At 38.1% G+C, this 27,147-nt stretch overlaps 1 protein-coding gene and 1 pseudogene across 1 annotated transcript; both read right to left on the reverse strand.

Annotated features, from left to right (window-relative positions):
- Window positions 1-1,102: 1,102 nt before the first annotated feature.
- On the reverse strand, window positions 1,103-1,601 carry LOC129499822 (40S ribosomal protein S24-like; annotated as a pseudogene).
- A 5,021-nt stretch (window positions 1,602-6,622) lies between these two features.
- RSPH3 (radial spoke head 3) lies at window positions 6,623-27,143 on the reverse strand (the record flags this gene model as incomplete). Its single annotated transcript, XM_055309677.1, has 8 exons — window positions 6,623-7,561; window positions 8,340-8,426; window positions 10,474-10,636; window positions 12,647-12,850; window positions 13,827-13,972; window positions 15,595-15,736; window positions 22,496-22,583; window positions 26,725-27,143. Coding segments are annotated over 8 exons (1,557 nt in total), but the record flags the coding sequence as incomplete, so codon positions are not given.
- Between the last annotated feature and the right edge of the window lie 4 nt (window positions 27,144-27,147).

The raw sequence follows: 27,147 nt of genomic DNA on the forward strand, positions 1-27,147 counted from the left end.
GATGAAAATATGGTAATTCTGGATATCAGATTCTTGTTCCACCTCTCCAACCTGTTTTTATTGTTGCTGTTTGTTGTAGTTGCTGTTTGCCTGTTTAATGGCCTTCCTGAATAAATTCTGTGAAGTCTGGATTTTTTTTGCTGTGTGCTACCTCTGAAGTCTCAGCTCAGTTAGCTTACTTGGTCAGCTAATGATTAGACAGAGATTTCCTTAAATGCCCTGGACTGGTAAGTCTTTTTTTGCCCTTTGCTAAGGGACTTCTATGTAGGTTGAGACATGCCTTCAATATTTCGTCAGTTTATACCCTTGATTTAGCTTTTAACTCCTTTTTGTGCAGATCCTCAAGATCAGCCAAAGATGAGAAATTAGAGCCTTCTCAGGTCTCTCCTGGACAGACACACAGCCCTACAATGCACCCTACACACATATATTATACTCAGTAATACACTGAACCTTTTCAAATCTCCCTATGGTCATTTCATTCCCCGGGGTTTCCAAGAGTGCTGTTTGCTCCAATAGGTACTTCCGCCTCAGGCAGCTGCGATGATAAACAATTACTGATTTTTTTTTTTTTTTAACACAATGTCCTGGTGTTAGGACTTCCCTCACTGAGCAAGCTCTCTCAAATAAAGATAAGCCCTATTAATGGACTTTTCTAGGTAGCTGCCAGACTGACAATTTTCTGGGGACGTGGCTTTTTGGGAGAGCTCTAAGCCTGTATTGCTTCTTTTTAATGGCTGATAGGCTGCTAGTTTTCTCTGTAACTGGTTCTGAGTCTGTTGGTTTTTGTGGTTATCATGGAGCTTGGAAGAAGGAGATGGGAATAGGGCAAGTTAAAATGCCACAAGGCTTACTGTTCTTATTGAGATCCAGCCATTTTCTTGAATACATGTTCTTCATTAAGTTTTTGGTTAATTTCCAGGGTTCTGAAAATGTTGATTTTTGACAATTTTTGCCTATGTTCTCATTGATCCTACAGAGGAGATTTTCAGAGGTCCTTCCTCCACCATTCCAGAATTGTTTCCTCCATAAAGAGTAATCTCTGTACTGTGTTGTAATATAATGATGCATTCAGGGCATGCTGAGGAACATTCAATTTTTTTTTTAACGTTCTTAGTTTTTTAATCCTCTCATGAAAAATCTGCACAATCACCACAGATAAAGCCACTGCAGAATCTTTACTCCTTCTGTTGTCCAGTCTCCAGCTTACTTCTTTTTGCCAGCACCAACATTGGCTTTTGCAGTCCCCCTGACTTTCTTCATTCTTTTTTTGGGTTCTTTGCACTTTTTCTTGGTGTCTTTTTCTTCTTATACAGGCCATGTCTTGCAAGTCTATGTTTGGGTTCATTTTTCTTTGCATATTCCAAGGAATCATAAATCATGCCAAAGCCAGTTGTCTTGCCACCACCAAAATGGGTTCTGAATCCCAATACAAATATGACATCTGGTGTGGTCTTGTACATTTTGGCTAGTTTTTCCTGAATTTCTGTCTTATGTACTGTTGCCTTCCTGGGGTGAAGAACATCAATGACTATCTGTTTCTGCTGAAGTAGTCAGTTGTTCATGAACTTCCTGGTCCAGATAGTTACTGTGTCATTCATGATGGTGGCCGAGCTTAAAGCAGCCGGGGAGGAAAAGATGGAACATTCAATTTTGGCCGCAGACTGCTGTGCTTTTGGAGTTATCTCTTCTTTTCCTGCCTTTTTCTTAAAATGTTAACCTCTGGGTCCCCCACAGCAGACCCTTTCTCCTTGTTAATATATTACTCCCAATATGCTGTGGAGTTAATAATCAAATAGCCAAATAGGTTAGCATTATGTTAAAATAGCTTTGGATGGTCCATTGCGAAGTGTGTGGACTTTGTGACACATAGTGACTGCTTAGAAATCATTTTGGATTTTTCTCTCCTATGTTTTAAAAATGAGGTTTCTAGATATGTGAATTTGGAAGCAAGTTGGTGATGTCAAAAATATGGGAGAGACTAGTCCCACAGTACTCCCTGCTGAGGATTATAATCAATTATATATGATTACATCTATAATAGTATACCTAATTCCAGGAAACGTGTTTAAGATAACGTTGAACAAACAGAGGGGTTTTGAGGTAACAGTAACCAGGATGGAAGGTGAGGAAGCTCTGAAACTATGCCATATGAGGAATAATTGGGAAGACAGGTGACATTGCATTCAGAGAAAGAAAAACTTGGATGAAAGGAAAAACTTACTGGAGAGTAGGATAGGGCTGATACAGCAATAAAATTATTCTGTTTCCATGCGTCATACTCATGATTGACATGATTATGACCAAAAAGCACAAGCTTTACCAAATGACATGATTATGACCAAAAAAGCACAAGCTCTAAAGGGACAGATTCTGACTCAGTAGAAGAGAAATTTCAAATAATGAGAAATACTCAATAATGTAATTGACTAAGCCTGGGGCTGGGAAACAAAAGTAAGATAGAATCACTATTCTAGAGCCAAACCACTATTCTAGAGCCATTCATAAAGTGGAAGCTCCATTCTTAGTGATTAAATCAGGACTAAATGATCCTCTATTAAAACATACTGTATTGGGGCAGCCCGGGTAGCTCAGCAGTTTAGCACCTTCCTGCAGTCCAGGGCCTGGTCCTGGAGACCCGAGATTGAGTCCCACGTCAGGCTCCCTGCATGGAGCCTGCTTCTCCCTCTGCCTGTGTCTTTCTCTCTCTCTCTCTCTCTCTCTTTTTTTTTTTTAATTTTTTTTTATTTACTTATGATAGTCACAGAGAGAGAGAGAGAGGCAGAGACACAGGCAGAGGGAGAAGCAGGCTCCATGCACCGGGAGCCCGACGTGGGATTCGATCCCGGATCTCCAGGATCGCGCCCCGGGCCAAAGGCAGGCGCCCCGGGCCAAAGGCAGGCGCCAAACCGCTGCGCCACCCAGGGATCCCTCTCTCTCTCTCTCTTGTGTCTCATGAATAGATAAACAAAATCTTAAAAAAAAATACTGTATTGGATAGAAGGCTAGGGTATATGACAGTTAAGGCCCGTTCTACCATTTTCAGGGTCTGAGATACAGCTTGGAGTCCACTGGCATGCCTACAGAACTGGAAGATGAGCTTAGGCCAAGATAAAATATTCAGTGTGAGTCTAGAGTCTCCAAGGAATACATTATATTTTTGAACTCTTTGTCTAACAGATGGTCATCATGTATGAAGCTAGAGGCAAGTTAACTTTAGAGTTGTACTGGCACCTAGTGGTAAAGATGGATATCGATATAATCAAAAGACCATCTCTAAGTACCATAAACATATTTAATATTTACAAAAATTATAAATGCATATAGTGATAAAAACTTATTCATTCTTTGAACTCTCCTCAAAAACGATTTAAAATTATTTAAATGTTATCTTCAAGATATTTTTATCCTGAAGCTTTTTTTTCCCTCTTTTGAAGATTTTTATTTGTTCATGAGAGACAGAGAGAGAGAGAGGCAGAGACGCAGGCAGAGGGAGAAGCAGGTTCCACACAAGGAAAGGAGCCTGATGTGGGATTTGATCCCAGGACTTGGGATCATGCCCTGAGCTGAAGGCAGATGCTCAACTGCAGAGCCACCCAGGCATCCCTATCCTGAAGTTTCAAACTCTTTAATATCTTCATAGATTTTATTTATGAGCAAACTTATAGTGTCATTACAGTCTCTTCTAATTCACATATTCCAGGTACATTATTTTCATGGTTTATGAAAAACACACAAACATCATCTAAACTATCAATGTATTAAATTTTAATTACAAATTAAAGTTGGTATCACTAGACCACAAAGGTAAATATCCTCCAATTCAAAGAGAGAATTACAGGTACCAATCTAATATCATTAACAGTATTTTTCACTATAGTGACAACTGATTTATAACATATTTGACAGGCCAGGAGGTTGGTTCTGGTTATATTTGGGAACTAATGCTAAGAAACATTATGTGCTAATTGGTCTGTGGGGAAATTAAACCCATTTGGGCCTCTCCAGAATGTCTTTATGCTAAATAAATTGAGATAAATGGCTACGGCTATTGAACTATAGAATATATATATATAAACTTTCTGTAACTCACCTATACACAAAATAGAAAAGCAGAATGTGCCAAATTTTTCATAGTAAGTGAAGCATAAGAGTATTAAGCTTACAGATAAAAATAAATATAGCTCTTGTGGTTGATATGCTTTAACATGATAAGAAAATGACAGTCTTGGGGCACTGAGTGACTCAGTAATTGAGCGTCTGCCTTTGGCTCAGGTCGTGATCCCCGGGGTCCTGGGATGAGTCCTGCATTGGGCTCCCCACAGAGAACCTGCTTCTCCCTCTGCCTGTGTCTCTGCCTCTCTCTGTCTCTCATGAATTAATAAATAAAATCTTAAAAAGAAAAGAAAATGACAGTCTTCTGGAAAAGAAGAAGTGGGTATTGTTAACATTTTGATGGTTATGGTACCATTACATTTTGATATGATATGAAAATGCCACTTGTCTCATCCCCATTATAACTTTCAAATGAATTATAATCTCCAAATACCTTTTCTTTCTGTAGGTCTTCCACCCTCCCATATTTCAAAAATAAAACAGGACTGATAAGCCAGTTCTTTTTCTTAATTACAAGGGCAAGCCTCTCTGTGTGGGGTGAAGACTATATCCTTGCAGGTGAGAAAGCAAGCCCAGGTGTCCATGCTTCCAGGCACCCCCTGAGCTGCTCTGAGTGACTTTCCAGGTTGTGCCAATATCCCTTAGCTCAACAGAAGTCAGAATGGCTTGGACGTGATGATGGAGAAAATTACTTTGACCTCCCTGACCTATTTTAGTAATATGGGAATTTATCACTACGAGGGATGACAGTCTCTATACATTTATTATATAACATGCATTTTATTACTATTTAGCTTCTGTTAGCCTAGTGTTAGTAGAAGCAATGGAAAGGAATAGAACTTACAGGAACAGTATTAGCAAATGTCAAAGCCAGTTTGAAGTTTCCATTCAATATTTTTTCTCCAGATAATATATAAACTGTTTCTCTATGTTTTCTCACAGGGACAGTGACCTAATCTCTATTTTTTTTTAAAAGATTTATTTATTTGAGAAAGAGAGAGAGAGAGAGAGAGAGAGAGAGAGAGAACATAAGTGGGAGAGAGGCTGTGGGAGGAAGAGAATCTGAAGCAGATTCCTTGCTGAGTGGGGAGCGGGAAGGACTTGGGGCTTGAGAAGGACTTGGGGCAGGATCCTGAGATTGTGACCTCAGCCAAAGTCATGACTCGGATGCTTAACTGACTGTGCCACCTAGGCGCACCAGACCTAATTTTTTAATCATTTTTATTTCTCTCTAGCATTTAATAGGATGGCAGTTAAGCTTAACCAATTTCAGTGTGGGGTCTACAGATTTTCATGTAATACTAAATTGAATTAATTCATGGAATTATAGACCACAGGTCTGGATGTTTAGTGGAACATCTGCAAAGTGTTTAATGGGTTAGGGTACTGTAGAAGAGGATTAGAATTGTAGAAGATAATCAACCTCTAATCCATTTTGAAAGCATTCTTCAAATTGTAGGTATTTTAAAATCAATAACAATAATGATTCACAGTGACCTCAATTAAAAAAATGTCTTGCTCTTCCTGCCAAAATTAAAATCTTATATATTTCAGGTTGCTCATAAAGCCTTTAACAACATGGAATAACCTAGCAATAGTAACAGGTGGGATTCCAATTTTTAAAGTGCTACTAACGCAATAATTTATTTAAAGTTATTCTTTGTACCTCACAAGGGCTCAAGGTTGTTTACAAGAAAGTACAGTAGATTAGAAGGAAGAAGATTTGGGTCAGCTACCATCTCATTACTTAACTAGATTCATGACTTATAGTAAATCACTTAAAATCCCTGAGCTGCTGTTTCCTCATGTAGAACCCTACCTCATTTAGCTCATATGCTAGGCTGGCTTCCTGCAACAGTGCCCAACACACTGCAGGCATGCAGCTAATATTTGCCGGCTGACCTGACAACATTGGTTGGACACGAAAATAAAAATATTGTCATGCATACCTCAGAAGTGTTGCCAGGAGGTTAAAATGATAAACTGGTATAATATGTGGAAAAATGGTTTGAGAACCATATAAGGCTATATAGACACACAGTGCGTTTCTTTTTACAAATGGAGGAAGATGTTCTTTTTCCATTTTTCAAGTGTGGATACATTTTTAGTACCTCACTTGAAATTAAGATAAATGTGTTAATAACTGCAAGTTATTTCAAATCATAAAGCTTATAAATCTACACATATGCTGAGAAAAATAAGCCATATCTACCTAAAGCTTCAGAGAACTTCTATGATTGCTTAAGATTAATGGGACTTTAGAGATAAAATACCTGTGATTTTCAATAGTGCGGTAAACTCTTCAGACAAGTTCAGATTAAAAAGTCAAAGGTGAACTCCCTATAACAGTCATAATCTATAATAGCTTTACTGTATTTTAAAGAGAGATTTACAGGTACTAACACTTAAGGTCTAAGATACAGTTAGGTGAAAAATGCAAACTAGACATTTATATTTTCATAAAGAGAAATGAACCTGTATTATCTTCCGATGTTCAAATATATGTGTATGATATCTTGAAAAAGGCTGAGAAGGTACATACCTAATTATAATAATGGTAACAGTGAGGATGGGAGTGGAACTGCAGAAGGGCGGGAAGGGACTTTGGCTTTATTGGTATTGTCTGGAATGTGATAATATCAGGAATGTGAAAAAACAGACAAGAGCATATGACCAAGTCACAGAATCTCTGGAGCCTTATTTAAATATTGAAGATGGAAGGTGTTCTTTCATGGAGTAGGTGAAATAGTTTTCCTACAGAGCAGAAAGGCTCAGTGGCTGACTGCAAACCGATACCTAACATTAAATATGATACAAAAAAAAAAAAACAAACAAACCCCTAACCCACAAACTTTAAGGGAAAATACATTGGTTAATTATATTCGTGGTAAGGGACAGCTTGTCATTAGACAGGTACAACATAGCTTCTAGATATTCTGCCATTAAATAAATGAATTTTCATTTTTAATTAGTTTTATTATTTCAACATATTTGATTTGCCCAGTCCATTAGACAAAAAAACATGTTGGGTAAATACAACATAATTTCCATAGGCTGAGGGGACCTGCACATCGTTACCTGATTGCTGGCACTGCTGCCTGGCCGCTGAGTGGTCGTGGCTCGAGAGTTCCCCTTGGTTATAATAGTTCTCTCCCTGAGATATTCCTTTCTGTTTGTTCATCATCTTCTTCTTCCGTAAGCTTCCTTTCTTGGGATGACACATTCTCCATATACCTTCCGTCGCTTGGTGTTTTTTGCAGGGAGTCTCTGGCCTGAAGTACCCTCTGTGACTGTGATGCACTTTGTTCATGGAATTCATCACCCATCAGGGATTCTCTCATTGCTCCGGGGCCACTGAACCCATCCTCAGACTGCACAAATGGAGGCTGGTCCTCCTTATGCTCATACATAGCCAGTCTCTTCTCGACCACCTCACGAATCAACACTGAAAAATTAGACGTGCAAAATCACTGTGATTGTTCATATTTGACTAGTTATAATGCTGACTTTCAGATGCATATGAAGCACTCCCTAGGCCTCAGCCCTTCCCTGTATCATTTTTATGCAAAGTCAGCACATTTAACTTCTGTGCCACTTAATGCATTTAGTATGTATTATAGTCAATGCCTGTTTTAACAGAATATTATTTATAAAGTAATGACAAAAGGTATTAATTCTGATCAAATTATATAAGAATCAAAAGTATTCTTGAGGGTAAAAATTTGTGCCTTTGTTAATATAATTGACATAAAGAAATTCTAAAAATGAAACTGTAAAACTTAACATCTTTCTTCTTCCTGCTGAAAAATTTCAGAAATGGCTTTTTTTAAAGAATTTATTTAAAAAAAAAGGATTTTATTTTTTTAAGTAGCCTCTAAACGCAGTGTGGAGCTTGAACTTACAACCCCAAGATCAAGAGTCCAATGCTCTACTGACTGAGCCAGCCAGGAACCCTAGAAGTGATTTTTCTTCTTTTTCTTTTTGAGAGAGAGGGAGTGAGAATGAGACAGACAGAGAGCAAGCACACTTGTGAGCACAAGTACAGGGGTAGGCAGAGGGAGAGGGAGAGAGAGAGAGAATATTAAGCAGGCTCTACACCCAGCATGGAGGCCGACATGGGCTCAATCTCATGATCAGAGCCGAAATCAAGAGTCAGATGCTTAACCAAATGAGCCACCCAGGGACCCCCAGAAGTGACTTTTAAATAAAATAAAAGAGCTTACTGTCAAGCACTGTTCTTCCCACCATATTGTATTCCATGGTTTTGTCAACTTCATTCATTAGCCATGGAAGGAAGCCTATCTCAATATCTGTAATAAAAAAAGTTAATTTCATTATAATCATTATAATGATTTTTATGGATCATTATAGATAGGAAGAATCTGTGCTTTCTCCCTAAATGTTGAAGATTCCTCAACACTGTTTTCTTTCTTTTTTTTTTAAGGTTTTATTTATTTATTCACAAGAGACACACAGAGAGAGGCAGAGATGTAGGAAGAGGGGGAAGCAGGCTCCATGCAGGGAACCTGATGCAGGAATTGATTCTGGGACGCCAGGATCATACCCTGAGCCAAAGGCAGATGTTCAACCACTGAGCCACCCAGGCGTCCCAACACTGTTTTCTTAATACAAAATGTCACATAGACTTATATAGCATTACTTTTGCCACATTCTCTAGGTATATTCTGGTCCACTTTCTTTCTATTGCAATAGAAATAGTATTTTCCAAACTATGAGGTTTTCCTTGAAGTCCAGGCCTTTGGCACCAACTACACAATCTGAGGTGTGTGAAGAAGGTAGGTAGGTAGGTAGGTAGGCTGGGGAGTGGGGAGGAAGATGTGGGTCTGGGAGCAGGACTCCAATCCAAATCTGGAATTGAACCAGACTGATAGAAGAAATGCTCCCCAACTGAAGCCCAGGGCCTAGGATAAGCTGACCAAGTGTCAGGGACAAGGGTCAGAGTATCTGAGAAGGCTAGGAATGAGTCAAAAACTATGTGCTCCCATTAGTGGTAAGTTTGTTCAAACTGAAATGGAAATCTACTCCATTACAGGAGTGTTTAAAAATTATGGTCCATTATAATATACATTTTAATGTTTCAAAACAGCTTTTTTTGGGGGGGGTGGCATCTGTTACTTTTCAGTGGAGTGTCAGTAGAGAGTGTAATAGAATATTATACTCACGACTAGAAATAATTTCTTCTGAGGCACGAATCTCATTTCCAAGCTTCTAAATGATCTGTAGTTGACTTTTTCAGCATTTCATGAGAGAAGAAAAGGTTGCCAGCCTCTGTGTCTAACAACAGAGGTCTAGCTAGACCCCGGTGGGGTGGCAGGGCAACACGGAAAGAATACTGGATCTGGGCTGAGGGTCTGAGGCCTAATGGCTTCCCTGGCTGTTTGGGAGAAGGCATTTTACTTTTCTGAGTTTCAGTTTCTACTTCTGCAAAATGGGAATTAATCTTCCCTATCTACTCCCAAGGGTTACTGGGAGGATCAAATGCTATCATGCATGGAAAATATTACATAAATGGTAAAGTACAATATAAATGTGAACTAATAATATTTGTGTGTAATCTGACCTCTATGTATGTGTACTGAACTGAATATGTAGTCAGGGAAAATTAACATCCCTAAACTCTGCCCCATAATACTATTAGCCATTTGAAATAGGACCTGTATACAAAAGCAATGTGGATTTAAGTGCTTTTGAACTTGAGGAAGGAGGGTGAGGAACAGCAAGACCTACCCTTCATATGGTGGGACTAGCTGAGGGGGGTTCTGGGAGGGTGCTCTGAGAGGGCTGACAGGTATGAGTTCTCTAAAGGCAGAGACCAGGTCTCCTTATTTTTATATCCACACCTAATACAGTGCCTGGGACAGTGGGAACACCTAATTAAATGAATATATGACTTTCATTGCTGCCCCCAAAGGGTTTTTGAGTGGAAAAGGAAGTCAGCTGAGAAAAAAATTAACAACCACTTACGCACATCTTATACATATCATGTTCCATACGTATTACAACATTTAGCTCCTAAATAATCCTCGTTTCAGCCTGAGGAAATTGAAGGTCATGGCTGGTTGATGATGAAACTGGGACCCAAATTAAAGTTTTTGACATCAAGTCTATATTTCTTCCTACTATCCGTCCAATAGTAAAGACAAACTGACATCCAAAATCAAGATCTTTACAGTATACCTCTCATTAGTAATAGTTCTTACTTAAAACAACTTAATTGACTTTAAACATTTGTTTTAAGGATAGTTTCCAACTCAGAATAAAAATGGGCATGGGATTACTTGGAAGAATTTAGAGGATGCTTATTGTACACAGGGATCTAACAACACCTCCACGAACCTCGTTCAATGGGATCATAGAAGTAGCCACCGTCCCTGAGACTGCCAAACACGGACGGGAGGAGGTCCGCCAGGTAACGCTGTGCGAACACCCGAGCCGCAACCTTCTGCGAGGTCTCGTTGTGCTTGTACACCACCTCCCACTGCTGTTGCTTCCGACGCTCCTGCACACAGAAAACACCACCGCATACGGTTACATAGCTGTGAAGTCCTCCCCAAACTCTGAATCTAGTGAGTGGGAGACTCTGGACACATATTTGTATCAAAAAATGGACAGCAAGGAATCTATTAATGGTTCATATTCTTTATCGGGATTTTAATGAATTTCAGCAGCTCCTGGGTATCGAATTCAAAAAAAGAGGTGGAGCTTAGGTAAGATTCATCTTCTGGTCCATTTTTAAGTAAAATAATTTCTTTTTTTTTTTTTTTTTTTTAAATTTTTTTTTTTTTTTATTTATGATAGTCACAGTGAGAGAGATAGAGAGAGAGGCAGAGACACAGGCAGAGGGAGAAGCAAGCTCCATGCACCGGGAGCCCGACGTGGGATTTGATCCCGGGTCTCCAGGATCGCGCCCTGGGCCAAAGGCAGGCGCCAAACCGCTGCGCCACCCAGGGATCCCTAAGTAAAATAATTTCAAGATGTGTATATTTGTATGGGTAATAGCAAAGAATAATAACAGTTATGTGTATTTATAATTAGTATTATCATAAATTATAATTAATATGAAAATTACAGTTGCTCAGACATCTTCAGTTAAAGAACTTGGGTGAGTTGTTTCATTTGTAATGCTTCTTTGAATTCATTGAGCTCTGAAACTTAAAAACCTCTCTTTTGTTGTTGTTGCTTCTTGTAGACCACAGTATATCTATAAAGCTAATGAACCATCTTCTCTTCTCCCATGTGGAAGTGGGAGCATTAATATAGTTTCATATGAAGTCTGTTTTCAGAGTTTAAGCAAATATAAATTTAGATGATTCGTATTCATTATTTTCATAGTATATTTCCTAATAGTAAATAAACAAGTAAGTTTGCTTTGATAAAGATTTCCCTGATTTTTTCAACAAAGCTAATTTTGCCACTTTTCACATTTGTAAACAAATAGTCTTGCATTTACATAATCTCTACCATAAGCCCTATACCCTATATCCTTTACACAATTAATTATTCATTTTGGAGAAAAATTGAAAATTTCATTAGGTATTGAGTAGAACATCCCAACAACTAACCTATTCTGTGCTAAAGTCTAGTAAGTTAGACTCTGTGGGACATTATTTGAACTCTTTTACATATTTAGGCACTCCTACATAATTTATCCATTCGGTGTCTAATATAGGGCAACAATTATTTCCAGACGTAGAAAGACCTTTAAAAACCTTTAGAGAGGGGATCCCTGGGTGGCGCAGCGGTTTGGCGCCTGCCTTTGGCCTGGGGCGCGATCCTGGAGACCCGGGATCGAATCCCACATCGGGCTCCCGGTGCATGGAGCCTGCTTCTCCCTCTGCCTGTGTCTCTGCCTCTCTCTCTCTCTCTCTCTCTGTGTGACTATCATAAATAAAATAAAAATTAAAAAAAAAAAAAAAAACCTTTAGAGATTACTGAGCCTCGTATTTCCTAACTGAAGGTTACTGGCATATTTGAAAAACTAGATTCTAAAACTTTTCTTATTAAAAGTTCTAAAAACCTGGAATATAAGATTATATTCTATAATGAAGTTCTGGAGGATCCCTAGGGTATAGAGAGGGGCCTGGCCACTGAGAAAAAAATCCAGAATTCTATCCAGATCCTTTGCTTTTTCATGCTACCTATTCCCAATATACTCCTCCCCTTTTCCCTTACACTTTTTTGTTTTTTTTTTTGCCACCAATTTATGGCAAACCAATAGATTTCCTTCACTAGAAATCTTGGTATTGAAGAATGTCTTTCAGTTGGGACATATGTAACTTATTACATTTAGAAACTTTTGGAAACTCTAGGTTCATTTACGTAAGCTGGTATTTAAAGAATGTGATTCTGTGCATGAAAGATCTGTGATCTACAGAAGAGGAGATAACTGAGCTATAAGCTTGTTTCTAATGTATCTGCAAAGATTAGCTCTATGACATACCACATGTAATTCAGAACATAATCTGTTAAAAATAGTCAAAGACTAAGAAAGAAAACTCAAATTCTATACTTTTTCTTCTCTGTGTCGTCTCTCTTGCTCTTCAAGTCGCTGAACTTCAGCTAGTTCAACATTGCGTAACTCTTCATATGCATACTGAGTGGCCCTCAGGTTAGCCAACTCTTCTTCTTCCATTACTTCCAGAAGAGACTGCTCAATGGTCTTCCCCACCAGAACTTCTAACATTGGTTTTACTTCCAGATCAAAGTCAAAGAGCTTAAACACACAAAACAAAGCAAATGTAAAGTTTTAATCATGAACCAAAAGCTCAAAGAAAAAATATCCAGAAAAGCAGTAATGACAGGGTACTAGTTATTGAGGATCTTCTGTGTGCTAGACACCATGATGGTGCTTTACTTATAGTTTCCAAAACTCAAAATAGCTCTGCAGGGCACACAGAATAGCAGTCAAAATTATAAAAAGACCTATGTAGTCATCAAAATGAACCTGATACTCAATTTTAAGATCAAACTCTGAAACCCAAAGGAAATATTCTTATATTTCTTATTGTTTTGCCCTTTCTACTCAATTTTTTACTGGTTATTTTTGCTAACAGTTTGAAGAATAAGGAATAAAAATGAATAATGGGAATTTTGGTGATTTCTCTTTAGGATTTGGAGGCAAATATACCCTTCTATGTAGTCTGTGAAGACTTATTTTATTTCCCAATTTCAATAGCAGTTCTTTCAAGTTCCTTCAGGTAAGTCTTAAATCTCAATTACATCATTATGCACATAAGCATTGCCTTCTCTTCAGTTTCATAGACTGGCCTACTTATGCATTCTATATTGACATGAAAATGTAGTTATTTTAGGATTTTTTTTCTAATACGGAGAGATTATCTACATGAAAACTATATAATGTAAAAGCAACTAATAGTGGAATTTCTACCAGAGATACTATTTTTCTTTATTTGATACAAATTTACCTTGTATTGACATATTAATCAATATATCAATCAAAAAAATCAAAGTACAGATATTCTAAAAATATTTCTAATGATTTTTATCTCTGATCAGCAAAGGGGAAATCAGAACATGGTATTTCAGTATAAAACTATTATAGGTATATTTGGAAAGAAATCCAGTAAGTAGAATCTGTTTGATTATGAAATGGTTTGTAAGCTTTTAGCTAAACCTAACTTTACCTATTTATAAAGAAGATAGAAGGAAGTCCAAATAATGTACTATACCTCTCCTTCTAGTATTTGGGTGGCCACATCTTTGCCAGTTTTGGCAGGAATAAAGAGTGGTGTTGGTGGTCTATCCAAAAATGCATCTGTTTGGCATTCCATATCAACTTCTATTATGCGGTCAGCAATTTCTTCAAGGTATATTTCTAAGAGAATACCATATACATTGAGTTTGAAATTCTGGTCTATTTCAAGCATATATGTGCATTGAAACTTTAGCTCCTTCAAAATAGAACTAAATGGATCAGAAAAGGAAGTGCTCAAGTGTGGGATTAAATTCATTCTTAGTACCTGTTGTAGTAAGCATTTTTATGTATTTGGAAGACTAGAGTCAGTCAGACTAGGACATTAAAAGAAGGTTGAGAAAGCACTGAGCTTTGTACTTGAACATGGAACTAAAGAAGAATATGAAGCCTAGATGTGTGTAAGATGCAAAGTATAATTGGGGATGGAAAGTTAATAATCCATCTATATAACTGACTCCTAAGATAGTGAGTGTATAAAGATTTGAAAATTTCTGGATGTTTAAAAAATTAGGCATCATATCACTGTGCTACTTGATTATATCTAGGCTATAGATTATAAACAGATACATGAAGACAAATTTCACCTTAGGAATAATTTATGTGAGGCAAGGGCAGTGTGGTATCATGCAAAGAACATCAGAACTGGAGTCAGATGTTGAACATAGGACCTAGTCAAGTTACATCTTCTTAGAGCCTTAGTTTCTTTATCTGTAAAAGGGATCATAATTATCTGTCACAAAGGGTCTTTAATAATAAAGGAGATACCCAGGTAGAGGACTAGAATAGTCTCTGAGATATAGGAAAACTCAATACAAGGTGGCTGTTACTATATCACTTACTATTTTGATGGTATAAAGAAACAGTAAAATTTAGCTCTTGCAGAATTATGGCTACATTGGCTAATTACAGACAGACACATTCTAGACGTGGCCTCAAGGTAGGGGTGGGTGGGAAAGGCATGGAACGCTTCACTTCCTTTTGCCCTAACCACCCAGAAATAACTGTTGCAGCCACTCACCATCTTGGCAAAGTGCAAGGTGATTCCCGAATTGTTACGTCAGCCTAAGGAAAACACTGAGTGTTGTCTGATTATCAAGATTCTGACAACACAGGTAGACCCTGTAGGTCCAGGAAAGCCTCCTAGTTGAGAACAGCCAGACAAGTAGGAAAGCCTGTGGGGCCTTGGGGAGTATGTGCAGGGGAAGAAGAATAAAAAGAAGAGAAGAAAAGAGGCTCTGGTGAACGAGGTAGAGGACTCAGATCTGGATGAGTTCATGCCTCTTAAAAGAGAAATAAAATGCCAAAAGAGAACTTGCTCTCTTCTACTCTAGGTCCAGCAGTGATTGATGTTGGTGTGTATAAAAGAAAAAGTGAGAAATAATCCCAATTTGAGAAAAAAGTATGTGAAAAGGGCTAAGAGAGAATTAATGTGGCCATTAAATAATTTATTTATAAATAATTAGAGAGAGAGAGAGAGAGAGAGAGAGAGAGAGAGAGGCAGAGACACAAGCAGAGGGAGAAGCAGGCTCCATGCAGGGAGCCTGACTTGGGACTCAATCCCAGGTCTCCAGGATCACACCCTGGGCCAAAGGTGGTGCTAAACCGCTGAGCCACCTGGGCTGCCCCATAAAATTCATGGCATAACAGATACATAAGTAATAAAAAAGCCAAATGAAAAATGAACAGACTTAGAAAACTGAGCAAACCCAGGAGCCATGATGCCAGTGGCATGGTCACATTACCTGTTTGCACATCCACATGCTTTCTGCCTTCCACGGGTTCGGGGGTTCGTGGTCTGAGCTGTTCTTGGGCTCGTTTTCTGGCAAGAGCCCTCCTCTTAGCCTGCTGCTGTCTCTGAATCTCTATAGGATCAGGCTGCCCAGGCTGAGTGAGAGAAAAGGCTTCTAAAATTTAGAAAATATTTTCAGAACTTTTGGAGCTGCCATTCCAGAAGTGATTCTTCGATAGCATAAAGGCATCTGTCATAAAATGCTTCCTGATTATCAGTGATTTCGTGATTAAAATTCTATTTGAACTTTGTCAGGTAATTATAAATTTATCTGATGAAGCACATACATAACTTGAAAGTATGACTATTAGCTGGAATAAACAGCTGCAGAATCCTAATAAATTGTTTTTTCTCAGTCAAGCATTTTTACCATGAATTCCTTGGATGCCTACTAACCTAGTATACTAATAATTACTCAGTTACAATACATTTTAATGTGTTGTTTAATGAATTGAAAAGCACTAGGATTTTTTAAAAATTTGAATTTCATTTAAAGAAAATTCCTGAAAAAATATATTAGCTCACAAAAAATATTGTCAGTCCAAACAAAGACCTGTCCCAGTGCACAAAACAATAGCTGATTAAGGACTAAAAATATAATTATTTATAGTAGTTCTGCAAAGTTTGGATGTCCTTAATGTCATATCTTTATTTCATCCTGTGGTCACTCTCTGCAGCTAACCTGTCTTATCTCAAGGTAAATATGAAAAGAGGGGAAATATGAAAGTATTTTGCATGAAAAAAATTTAATATTTAAAATTAGAATTGTAAAAATATTTTGATTGAAATGACAATGTAATAACATTAAATCTTACTTTAATCCCATTTCCCTAATACAATGGCTATTGTCATTTAAATGCATACAGTTTTTCTGAAGTTGTGATATCATACATTTATCTTATTTATTTTTTTGAGGGAGAGAAGCACATGAGTGGAGTGTGGAGGGGTAGAGGGAGAGAGATTCTTAAGCAGACTTCCCACTGAGTGTGGAATCTGTGCTGGATTCTATTTGCTAATATTTTATTGAGGATTTTTGCATCTACATTCATGATAGCTATTGGTCTATAGTTTTTAGTATCCTTGTCTGGTTTGGATATCAGGTTAATACTGATTACCTGAAGTGTTCCTCTTTTGTTTTCTGGAAGGGATTTTGTAAAATTGTGTAAATTGTATAAAATCAATGAGAATTTTAAAAAATGGTAGAATTTTCCAGTGAAACTATCTGGCCTGGATATTTATTTTAAATTAGAAATCCAATTTCTTTAGTATTATAGGATAATTCAGAATATCTTTTTCATGTTAGGTGAATTTTGGTAGTTTATAGTTTAAAGAATTAGTCCATTTCATTTAGTTTGTTGAATTTATATGTATGTTTGTAGTGTTCCATTATGATCCTTTTATTCTTTTAATAGATGCATAATCCCTGGCATTTGCTTATTTATTTCTTCTCTTTTACTTTCTTTGTTAGTCTTGGTAGAGGTTTATCAATTTTATTGATCTTTTCAAAGATAAAAAAAATGGCCTTTAAACTTTCATGGTGGCAGGATCTATGGTTATATCCCTTGACAGTCATTCTAGTATTTGCTATTTGTGTCTTCTTTCTCTCTCTCTTTTTTTGATAGTCTTGCTAGAGGTTTATCAATTTTATTTATTTATTCTGAGAACCAGCTTTTGGTTTCATTGATTTTCTCTATTGTTTTTGTATACATCTTTAAAAAAATATTTATTTGAGAGTGTGCATGTGTGAGGTGGGAGGGGGCAAGGGGAGAGAATCTTCAACCAGACTCCCCACTAAGTGCGGAGGCTGAAGCAAGGCTCAAGTCTCAGGACCCATGAGATCATGACCTGAGCCAAAACTAAGAGTCTGACACTTAACCAACTGAGCCACTCAGGTGCCCCTATTTTTTTATTTTTACTTTTATTTTTTTTTTTTGAGAGAGGTAGGGAGAGAAAGAGAGCAAGTGGGGATAGGGAGGAGGAGCAGTGGGAGGAGGGGGAGAGAATCTTAATCATGGAGCCAGTTGCTAGGCTTGATCTCATAACCCTGAGATCATGATGTGAGCTGAAATCAAGAATCCAACACTGAGCTGACTGAAACACCCAGGTGCCCCTCTTTTTGTTTTCAATGTAAGTGATTTCTGCTTTTATCTTTATTATTTTCTTCCTTCTGCTTGCTTTGGGTTTATTTTTCTCATCTTTTCCCTGTTCATTGAGGTAGGAGCTTAGATTATTGATTTGAGGTCTTTCCTTTATTCCATCTCAGCACTGTTTTGGCATGAAACACAAATTTTGATTTGTTGTATCTTCCTTCAGTCCTAGGTAGTCTTTCAAAATTCCCTTTAATACTTCCTCTCTGGATGATTTGGAAGCATGCTGCTTAATTTTCAAGTGTTTGAAGATTTTCCAGTTATCATCTATTATTGATTTCTATTTGAAATTTTGAGAGACATTATTCCATTATGGTCAGAGAACCATACTCTGTATAATTTCAAATATCTTAAATGTATTGAGATTTGTTTTGTAACCCAGGATTTTTTTCTCTTGGTCAACATTCCACAGGTGCTTCAAAACCGTATGTATTCTGGGGTGCCTGGGGTGGTGCAGTCAGTTAAGCATCTGACTTTGGTTTTGGCTCAGGTTGTGATCTCAGAGTCATGAAATGAAACCCTACACTGGGCTCTGCACTCAGTGGGGAGTCTGCTTGAGGTTGTCTCTCCCTCTGCACCCCCACCCCTACTCATGCTCTCTAAAATAAATAAATAAATATTTTTAAAAGATTTATGTATTCTGTTGTCAGGTGAAGTGTTGTATAGATGTTAATTACAACCTATTGGTTGATGGTATTGTGTAGTTCTTCTATACCCTTGCTGATTTTCTAAGAGAAGGATGTTGAAGTTCCCAACTAAAGTTGTGGACTTGTCTATTTCTCCTTTCAGTTTTAGCTTCATGTATTTTGAACTCTGTTGTTTGGTGCATATACACTAAAGACTGCTATATCTTCTTGGTATATTGTGACCTTTTTACCATTATGTAATGTCCTTCTTTGTCCCTGATAATACTGTTTTCCTTAGGTCTACTTTATCTGTTATTTATATATCTACAACTACTTCTTAAAAGTTAAAAGTCTGTATATTTTTTCCCATCCTTTTACTTTTGCCCTGCCTACATCACTGTAATTGAAATGAATTTCTTGTAGACAGAATACAGTTGGGTTATGTTTTTTATCTACTCTGCTTATCTGTCTTCTAACTGGCTTATTTTAGACCATTTACTTTTAAAGCAACTATTGCTATGTTAGGGCTGTCTGCCAATTTACTTTTGCTTTGTTTTTCATTTTTCTGTTTTTTTTTCTTTCCTTCTGTGAATTAGTTGTAACATTTTTTAGAATTCATTTTTGATTTATCTGTAATACCTTGACTATATCTCTTTGCATAGGTTTAAAAAATATAAAAAGGCTTACAGTATACTATGTACCTGGATCAGTTAACATTTAATATCAACATTTTACCACTTCATGTGAAAGGCAGAAACTTTACTTCCATTTAGATACCCTCATTTTCCTTAAAAATATAATCATCTTAAATATTAATGTATATTAATATACATACGTTAAGCACTACATCAGGTGATGATATAATTTTACTTCAACCATCAAACACAATTCCTTCATCTGAGAATGACTTGATTTCCCCTTTATTCATGAACAATATGTTTACTGGATTAGAATTAGGGCTTGATAGTCCTTTTCTTTCAGGACTTGAAAAATACTGTGCCACTTTTTTCTGGCCTCCATTGTTTCAAATGAGGAACCCACTGTTACTCAAATGATTGTTCCTCTTCCGGTAATGTGTCATGTGTCTATAGCTGCTTTCAAGATTTTTTTAATCTTAGTTTCATTTTTTTTAAAGATTTTTTATTTCACAGAGAGAATAGAAAGAGAGAGAGAGAGAGAGAGAGCAAAAGCGGGGGGAGCAGCTGAGGGAGAGGGAGAAGCAGACTCCCTACTGAGTAGGGAGCCCAACTTGGGGCTATATCCCAGGACCCCTGGGATCATGATCTGAGCCAATGGCAGACACCAATTGAGCCATTCAGGTGCCCCTTGATTTTAGTTTTGAAGTTTGATCTTGATGTGTCTTTGTGTGAATTTCTTTACATTTTTCCTGCTTGGGGTTCAATTGACTTTTCAAATCTGTAGGTTTTTACCTTTTGCCTAATTTATGGAATTTTCGAGCACTATTTCTTCAAATATTTTTTCAGTCCTATGCCTTTTCTCCTGAGACTTAGATAACATGAATGTTAGATATTTTGTTATTGCTCCTTAGCTATGAGGCTTGTGTGTGTGGTCTATTTTCTATCTGTTGTTACAACTGGGTAATTTCCATTCATTTAACTTTGAATTCACTGATTGTTCCCTATGTCACTTTTGATGAGTCTGTCCTGTGACTTTTTAATTTTGGTTATTGTATATTTTGGTTCTATATTTTCCATTTGATTCGTTTGTGTATCTTCTATTTCTTTGCTAATATTGTTTTTTCATTTTAGAATGTTCATAACTATTCACTTTTGATTGAAACATTTTTTTATGATTACTGCTTTAAAATCCTTGTTAGGTAATTCCTACATCTGAGTCATCTTGGTGTGGTCATCTCTTGATTGATTTTTCTCATTGAAGTTGTGACTGCCTTGATTCTTGGAATGATGAGTGATTTCTTTTTTTTTTTGCTGTATCCTGGAAATTTGGGGTATTATGATGTGAAACTCGATCTTATTTAATCTTTTTAGCAGGAAGTCACCCCTTTTTGTTTTAGCATGCAGGTATGGGTGGAAATGGAAGTTCAGCATCCTGCTAGGCCCCATGTGAAAGCAGAGGATCAACTGGTATCACCTTATTGGTGCCTAGTGGGGATAGTATTTCAGCTCCTTGCTGTGATCCACTGACACCAGTGTTGGGTATAGAAGAGTGGAACTCTGGCTAGCACTGCCTTATCCCACCTGTTTCTCTTTGTTGCTGCTAGATACATCTAAAAATTCACCTCCCTCCTGACTCTGCTGCCATCAACCTAGGAAAACTCAGTGAGTGACAATGTTGTTGCTGCCACTTGAGAATAGAAGTCCAGTTCCCCGGCTCAGTCTTGCTGACTTCACTGGGAGGGGCAGGATAGTTTTTCCACTGGGGTTTGGATGAGGAGGGGTCATTAAAAAGTTTCTGTTCTGCTAGGTTACCCTTTTGCAGTCTTTTTTTTTTTTTTAAGGATTTTATTTATGGATTTGAGAGAGATAGAGATAGTGAGAGAGAGCATGAGCAGGAGGACAGGGAGAAACAGACTCCCCACTGAACAGGGAGCTCTATGTAGGGCTCGATCTCAGGACCTTGGGATTATGACCTGAGCTGAAGGCAGATGCTCAACCTTCTGAGCCACCCACCCAAGCATCCCTGCAGTCTTTTGGATAGAGAGAGCAGGCTTGTGCCTGTTAGTTGTTCTGGGTTGCAGGCTTCTCCAGTGCTCTGAATGGGATATGTGGGAGATAAAAAGAAGACTTAGGGAACTCATCACTATGTCACTTAAATCCTGAGGTCCCTAGCCAGTCTACATCCTTCTTTACACCTACAGAATCTTCCTGTCTTTGCTTGGGCTATTGGCAAATTCCTGCTTGTATGGAACTGGAAGTCTCAGCATAGAGTTTTTAGGTAAGTTGTTGAGTAATTGACTAGAGAACTAAAAAAGAAAAAAAATCAAATCGTCACAATATTAATTTAAAAAAACAAAATATGGTGATTTTCCTTTTTCCTTTAGTTTTAGGTGTGCCAGAACTCACTGCTACTGCCAGAAGATGATGCTTAAAAATATATTTCTATTGCATGTTTCAGCTGTTGTTTTCAAATGTTGGTCCCTGAACTGGGGGCTGTACCAGAGCTGCCTGGAGAAGTTTCTAATGATGAACATTCCTGTGTCCAACCCTTGAAGGTTCTAATGCAGTAGTTCCAGGTTTGGGCTGAAACATACATATTTTCAGTGAGTTTTCTAGATAGCTTTGATGTACGTGTTTCAGAATATCTAATATTCCATATATCACCGTGTGGTGTTAGGCATGAATATATCATACACTATTTATAGATGAACTGAACTATATTTCTATTTCTGTGCCAAGAATTCATCACTCTTAATGTCATGCCACATCCTAATCATCTGTTTCCCAGGTTCTCAACACAGGACCTAAAACTCAATAAATATCTGTTTAGTGGATTAAAGAATTTTTGATTAAATAATGAAAATAGTATTATAGTATGAAATAATTTAAAGAATCCTAAATATGTTATACCAGTGCTACTTAGAGTATTGTCTGTGAACTGTTTGAACTGGTCTGTAAAAATCTGATCATAGAAATTGAGAGTAAAAGTTTACAAACATCTAGAGCAGTTTTACAAAGCTCTGTTAATCTAATAAAATATTGGGGCTTCTGTATTTTTTAATTATTTTTAAAAATTGTGGTAAAGTACATAAAATTTATCATCTTAGCCATTTTTAAGTGTAGAATTCAGTGGCATTAAGCACATTCACAGTGTTGTACAACTATTACCACCATCTATCTCCAGACTCTTCATTTTTGCAAAGCTGAACCTCTGTACTCATTAAACATTAATTCCCTATTCCCCCACTGCCCGTGCCCCAGCACCCACCATCAGCCTTGTATTTAGCATGTCTTTTTTTTTTTAATTTCATTTTTCTAGTAATTTATCAGTATTTTATTTTGTAACTGTTTTAGTCTGCAGCAAATTGGAAATTTAAACAAACTGGTCCTTTAGCACAAATAGTTTGAAAAACTCTGTGTTAGAATATTCAAATTATACTTACCAATGGTCCTGTTTGTACAGCATAAGTATTGCCTCGGATCACCCTTCTGTCATACATTATGTTTCCATAATGTATAGGTTCTTCAGCTCTGTAAAATAGCAAATTCTAAATAACTATTGTTACAGTGTTGGCTGTGCAGTCAACTCATTTTGAATTGGATTTAGACTAAGACACAAATATTAAGAAAACAGATTTTTGTTTCTGCACCGTCCATGACAAAGGATGATCATTTATGGAATGCTTGTATGCCAGGCCCTCTATGTATTTTATTTATTGCTCACAATGAGCTGCAGGTTGGGAACCATGATTCCCATCTGACAGAAGAAGAAAGAAATTCAGAAAGGAATGTGCCCTAGGTTACCTGGCTAGTAAGTGGCAGAGCTGGATTTAGGGCTATAAATCTGTTAGACTACTTGATAAATGTGAAAATGGACAGTTGGAAAGGGGTCTGCCTAAAAGTACTGTCAGTAGTTGGATTCAAGGAATGAAAGGATTCACAGAATCAGGCTTAAAAAGTAAGTCAAATTTCTCATTGCTCTTTAACCTCAAAGATATATTTTAAAAATGATATTTTTACATTTTAATAGAATTTTTATTGTGGGGGATCAGAATATCAATAGTGAAAACCATACAGTTGATGTTTTCATTTGAGGTTCTTTAAATGATATCTGTGTATGGCTATAAACCAAATAGTGACCTATACCAATAACAGTACTCTACCAGAAATGACTTTGAGAGGGGTAGTAAGTTGCCTTTTTTTTTTAAGATTCTATTTATTTCTTTGACAGAGAGAGCAAGAGAGCACAAGCAGGGGGAGCAGCAGCAGAGGGAGAGGGAGAAGCAGGCTCCAGCAGGGAGCCCAATGTGGGGGCTTGATTCTAGGATCCTGGGATCATGACCTGAGCTGAAGGCAGAGGTTTAACCAATTGAGGCACCCAGGTGCCCAGTAAGTTGTTGTGTGTCTTTTTTTTTTTCCAGTAAGTTGTTTTTTTTTAATCATATATTAATACCACTGTTGGATAGCCTGTCTTTGTATTACTTAAAAACCAGGTATGTAACACTGCCCATCTTACTGGACTGCTGGGCAGTGTTTGGCTCAGCTGGCCACTCCTTCACTGAAGCATTCTCTTTCCTAGCTGCCATGATGCCATCATAGTCTTCTGTTTTTTTAGGACTTCTGACTGTTCTTTCTCAGCGTGTTTTTACTGACTCCTCCAGTACCAGAGGATTTCCTCAGGGCCAGGCCGTCTCTTGCCCTTCATTGAACTCATTCATTCTCAAGGCTTTACTCATAATCCATATACCTAAAACTCCCAATTTTATTTTACCTTTAGCTCAGAACTCTTCTTTGAGCTCCAGGAATGTAAATCCAATTGATATACTCAATGACATCTCACTGAGATGTCTAAAAAGCAACCTCAAAATTGAACTAATTATCACTCCAACTTGTTGTTACTTCTTTAGTGTTCCCTATTTCATTAAATGGTACCATTAAACCAGCTGGCTTAATCTAGAAGCCTGGGAGTCATCTATGATCCTTCTCTCTTCTTCACTGCCCGTGTCCAGCAAGTCTTATTGATTCTCCTCCCCAAATCTTTTTCACATCTATCTGTTGTTCATTGCTACCACTATATATTAACTGGACTAGGAAAAGTAATAGTCTCTTAACTGTCTGAAACAACATTTTTTCTCTTAATCCGCTCTATACATTGTACTCAGCGATTTTTCAAAATAGAAAAAAATCTAAAGGATGCTTACTTGATTAAAAGCTCCTAGTGCTATTTTTTTTAAAAAGATTTTATTTATTCATGAGAGACACAGAGACACAGGCAGAGGGAGAAGCAGGCTCCCTGTAGAGAGCCCAATGCGGGACTCGAACCCAGGATCCCAGGATCAGGATCTGAGCCAAAGGCAGATGCTCAAATGCTGAGCCACCCCGGTGCCCCTTCCTAGTGCTAATTAACATAATAAGGAGGAAAAATTTTGGTTTTGATTTCACAGTATCAAAAGCCAAAAAGAAAAAAATCCGTAACACCTATTGCTGATGAGGATGGAGGAAAAAAAAGTTATGCTTAAACATTACTAAAGAAAAGGCATATTGTTCCATCTGTGTGTGTTAAAAATATACATGACCTAACAATCCCATCCTGGGAAGCTACATCATAGAAATAAAAGTGAGCATATAAAGTTGTTTATTGAAACCTTCCTCTTTGTGGTTAAAAACTTGAAGCAAAAAACTTGAAGCAAACTCAATTTCTATCAATAGTGGAAAATCCTAATAATGAATAGTACATTCATACCAGGGGATATCATGCTATTAAAAATAATTGGAGGGAGTTCTACAAAGAATTAAGTGAGAAAAGGAAGAATTGTGTATAGTATGTTAGCATTGCTATGAAGTAGACAAAAATCTGTGTGTACTTGTATGTATATATTTGTACATAAACATGTGAGTGTGGAGAAAAGTCCAGAGACGTTCATTCAAGGGCATTAACATGGTTTACCTTGGGGGCAGGAGGGAAAAAGCAAATTTACAAGGGAAGGGGTTGAGTATTAAGAATGTACCCAAGCATGAACCACAGGAGTCTATGTATATAGATTTAAATATATATGTGTATGTATATGTAAAAAAATTAGAAAAAAAGAATTAGAGGTTATAAAAAAGGGGGCAAACCTAATTGCAGATTAAAATGTGTAGTATGAATCAGTTTTGGAAATAAACTTCCTCTATAAATATACATATGCTCAATAATGGAGGTGTAAAAAAGAATAATAGAAGATTGTTAAGGCAGTGGGAATAAAGGTGGGAGGGAGATAACTTGCCTTTTTCATCTTTTTTTTTTTTTTTGTACTTTTCATTTGCTTTGGCAGGCATATATTACTTTTACAAACGGAAAATCACCACTACATATAATTTACAGATAATTTTAAACTGAAAAATCAAATAGACACATACTCCCTTCCAATGACCTTACAATAGATGGCTTCAATATAAGCAAGGTCCTGCAACTTATCAACCAGTTGTAAGTTGTAAGTAGTAATGATTTGTAAGCAGCCACTTAAAGCCACCATAAAGCGTTTCTGGAAGTGGTTTTTAAATTCTTTCTTAAAAATTTAGATTCAATTAGCCAAAGTATAGTACATAATTAGTTTCAGATGCAGAGTTCAATAATTTATCAGTTGCATATAGCATCTGTAACCCCCCCCCCGACCTCCCCTCCAGCAACCCTTAATTCATTTCCTATAGTTAAGAGTTTCTCATGGTTTGTCTCCCTCTCTGATAATTTCCCATTGAGCCACCAGAAAGTGTTTTTGAAGGTAAGATGTTAAATGGCCTTAAAAGGATTAAAAAGGATTTTAATGCTTTTATAATATAAATAATCCCTGTATACATTAAAATTTTCCGTTTTGGTTTTCTTAAAGTGATGGGCATTTATTTAAAAAAATTTGTTATAATGAGATAATTATGAACTTGGACTCAACGTTTGACAGGAGCATCAAGAGTTACTCGGCTGATGTGTTCAATCATTAATTCAACAATTTGCGTTGAGTGCTTCCTATGTGCCAGGCACAATCCCGGGTGGACAAAAGACACGAAGATTCCAGCTTCCACGGAGCCTACATTCTTGGGAAGTTCTGCTGGTTCCAAAATTTGAGTCTTACAGAAAGAACTATAAGCTTTAGAGAGCCCATAAACATTACTTCGAATAGTGAAATGTGGATGTTTGAATATTTGCAAATACATACTCATTAATGTAAAGCTACAACTTGGGGTCCAGCATGGAAGGATAACCTGATTCCTGGCCAAAGACGGGATGTGGAGAGAGCTTTGCTTGGCTCTCTCATCCCGGACATGCCATCGTGTTCTGACACCTTTGTAGCCTGTGTCTTCATTTGCATAATGGGAGTTATTAAACCCACTTCGCAGTCCCGTGGACGCAGGGAGGAGACGTGCATGGATGCCCCTAGTAAGGTGCTTACAGTTGGACAACAAGGGACTCAACCGTGGTGAAAGCAGGGGGTTTCTCGTACACGTTAATCGATCACGCCCGCAGCTCACTACCACTGAGTTATCCGCCGGAGGCCACCCGCGCCCCCTTGGCTCCGCGCCTCCACGCCACGGGGCAGTTCTTTAGGGAAGATCTTTTATTTCGGCAGGGTAGTGGGGAGGGGGCAGCAGCGCAGGCCCGCACCCCGCGGCGCCGCGATGGGGGCAGGTGCTCACTCACGGCTGCTTCAGGCTGTCCCTGTAGCGGCGGCGCTGGCAGGGCAGGGCCCGGGGCCGGCTGGTGTAGGTGTAGGTGCCCATGGCAGGGGAGGTGCGGTCCGAGAGCCTGGATGCCACGCGGGGGGCCGGGTCGCTCCGCTTCCGCTGGAAACTGGCTTTCAAGCAGGTGGGCGCGATGTGGTCGTGGGAGCCGGAGACGTGTCCGTGGTGCCAAGGGCAAGGATTCCGCGACGCTAGAAGAGGCGGCAAGAAGGACGGCGGGCGGGGCGGGAGGTTGCCGGGACAAGAGGTGGGAGCTAGGCTCGGCTTGCTCCCGGGAGCCCTGAGCCAGCTGAAGGCGCCCACTTCGGTTGCCCGGCAACCCACACTTCCGCCGGTGGGCGGGACCTCGTGGCAGTTCCGGCCGGCGGTTTTCGCGGGAAGG

Source organism: Nyctereutes procyonoides, unplaced genomic scaffold (assembly GCF_905146905.1).
Source record: "Nyctereutes procyonoides isolate TBG_1078 unplaced genomic scaffold, NYPRO_anot_genome, whole genome shotgun sequence".
Classification (NCBI taxonomy): Eukaryota; Metazoa; Chordata; class Mammalia; order Carnivora; family Canidae; genus Nyctereutes; species Nyctereutes procyonoides.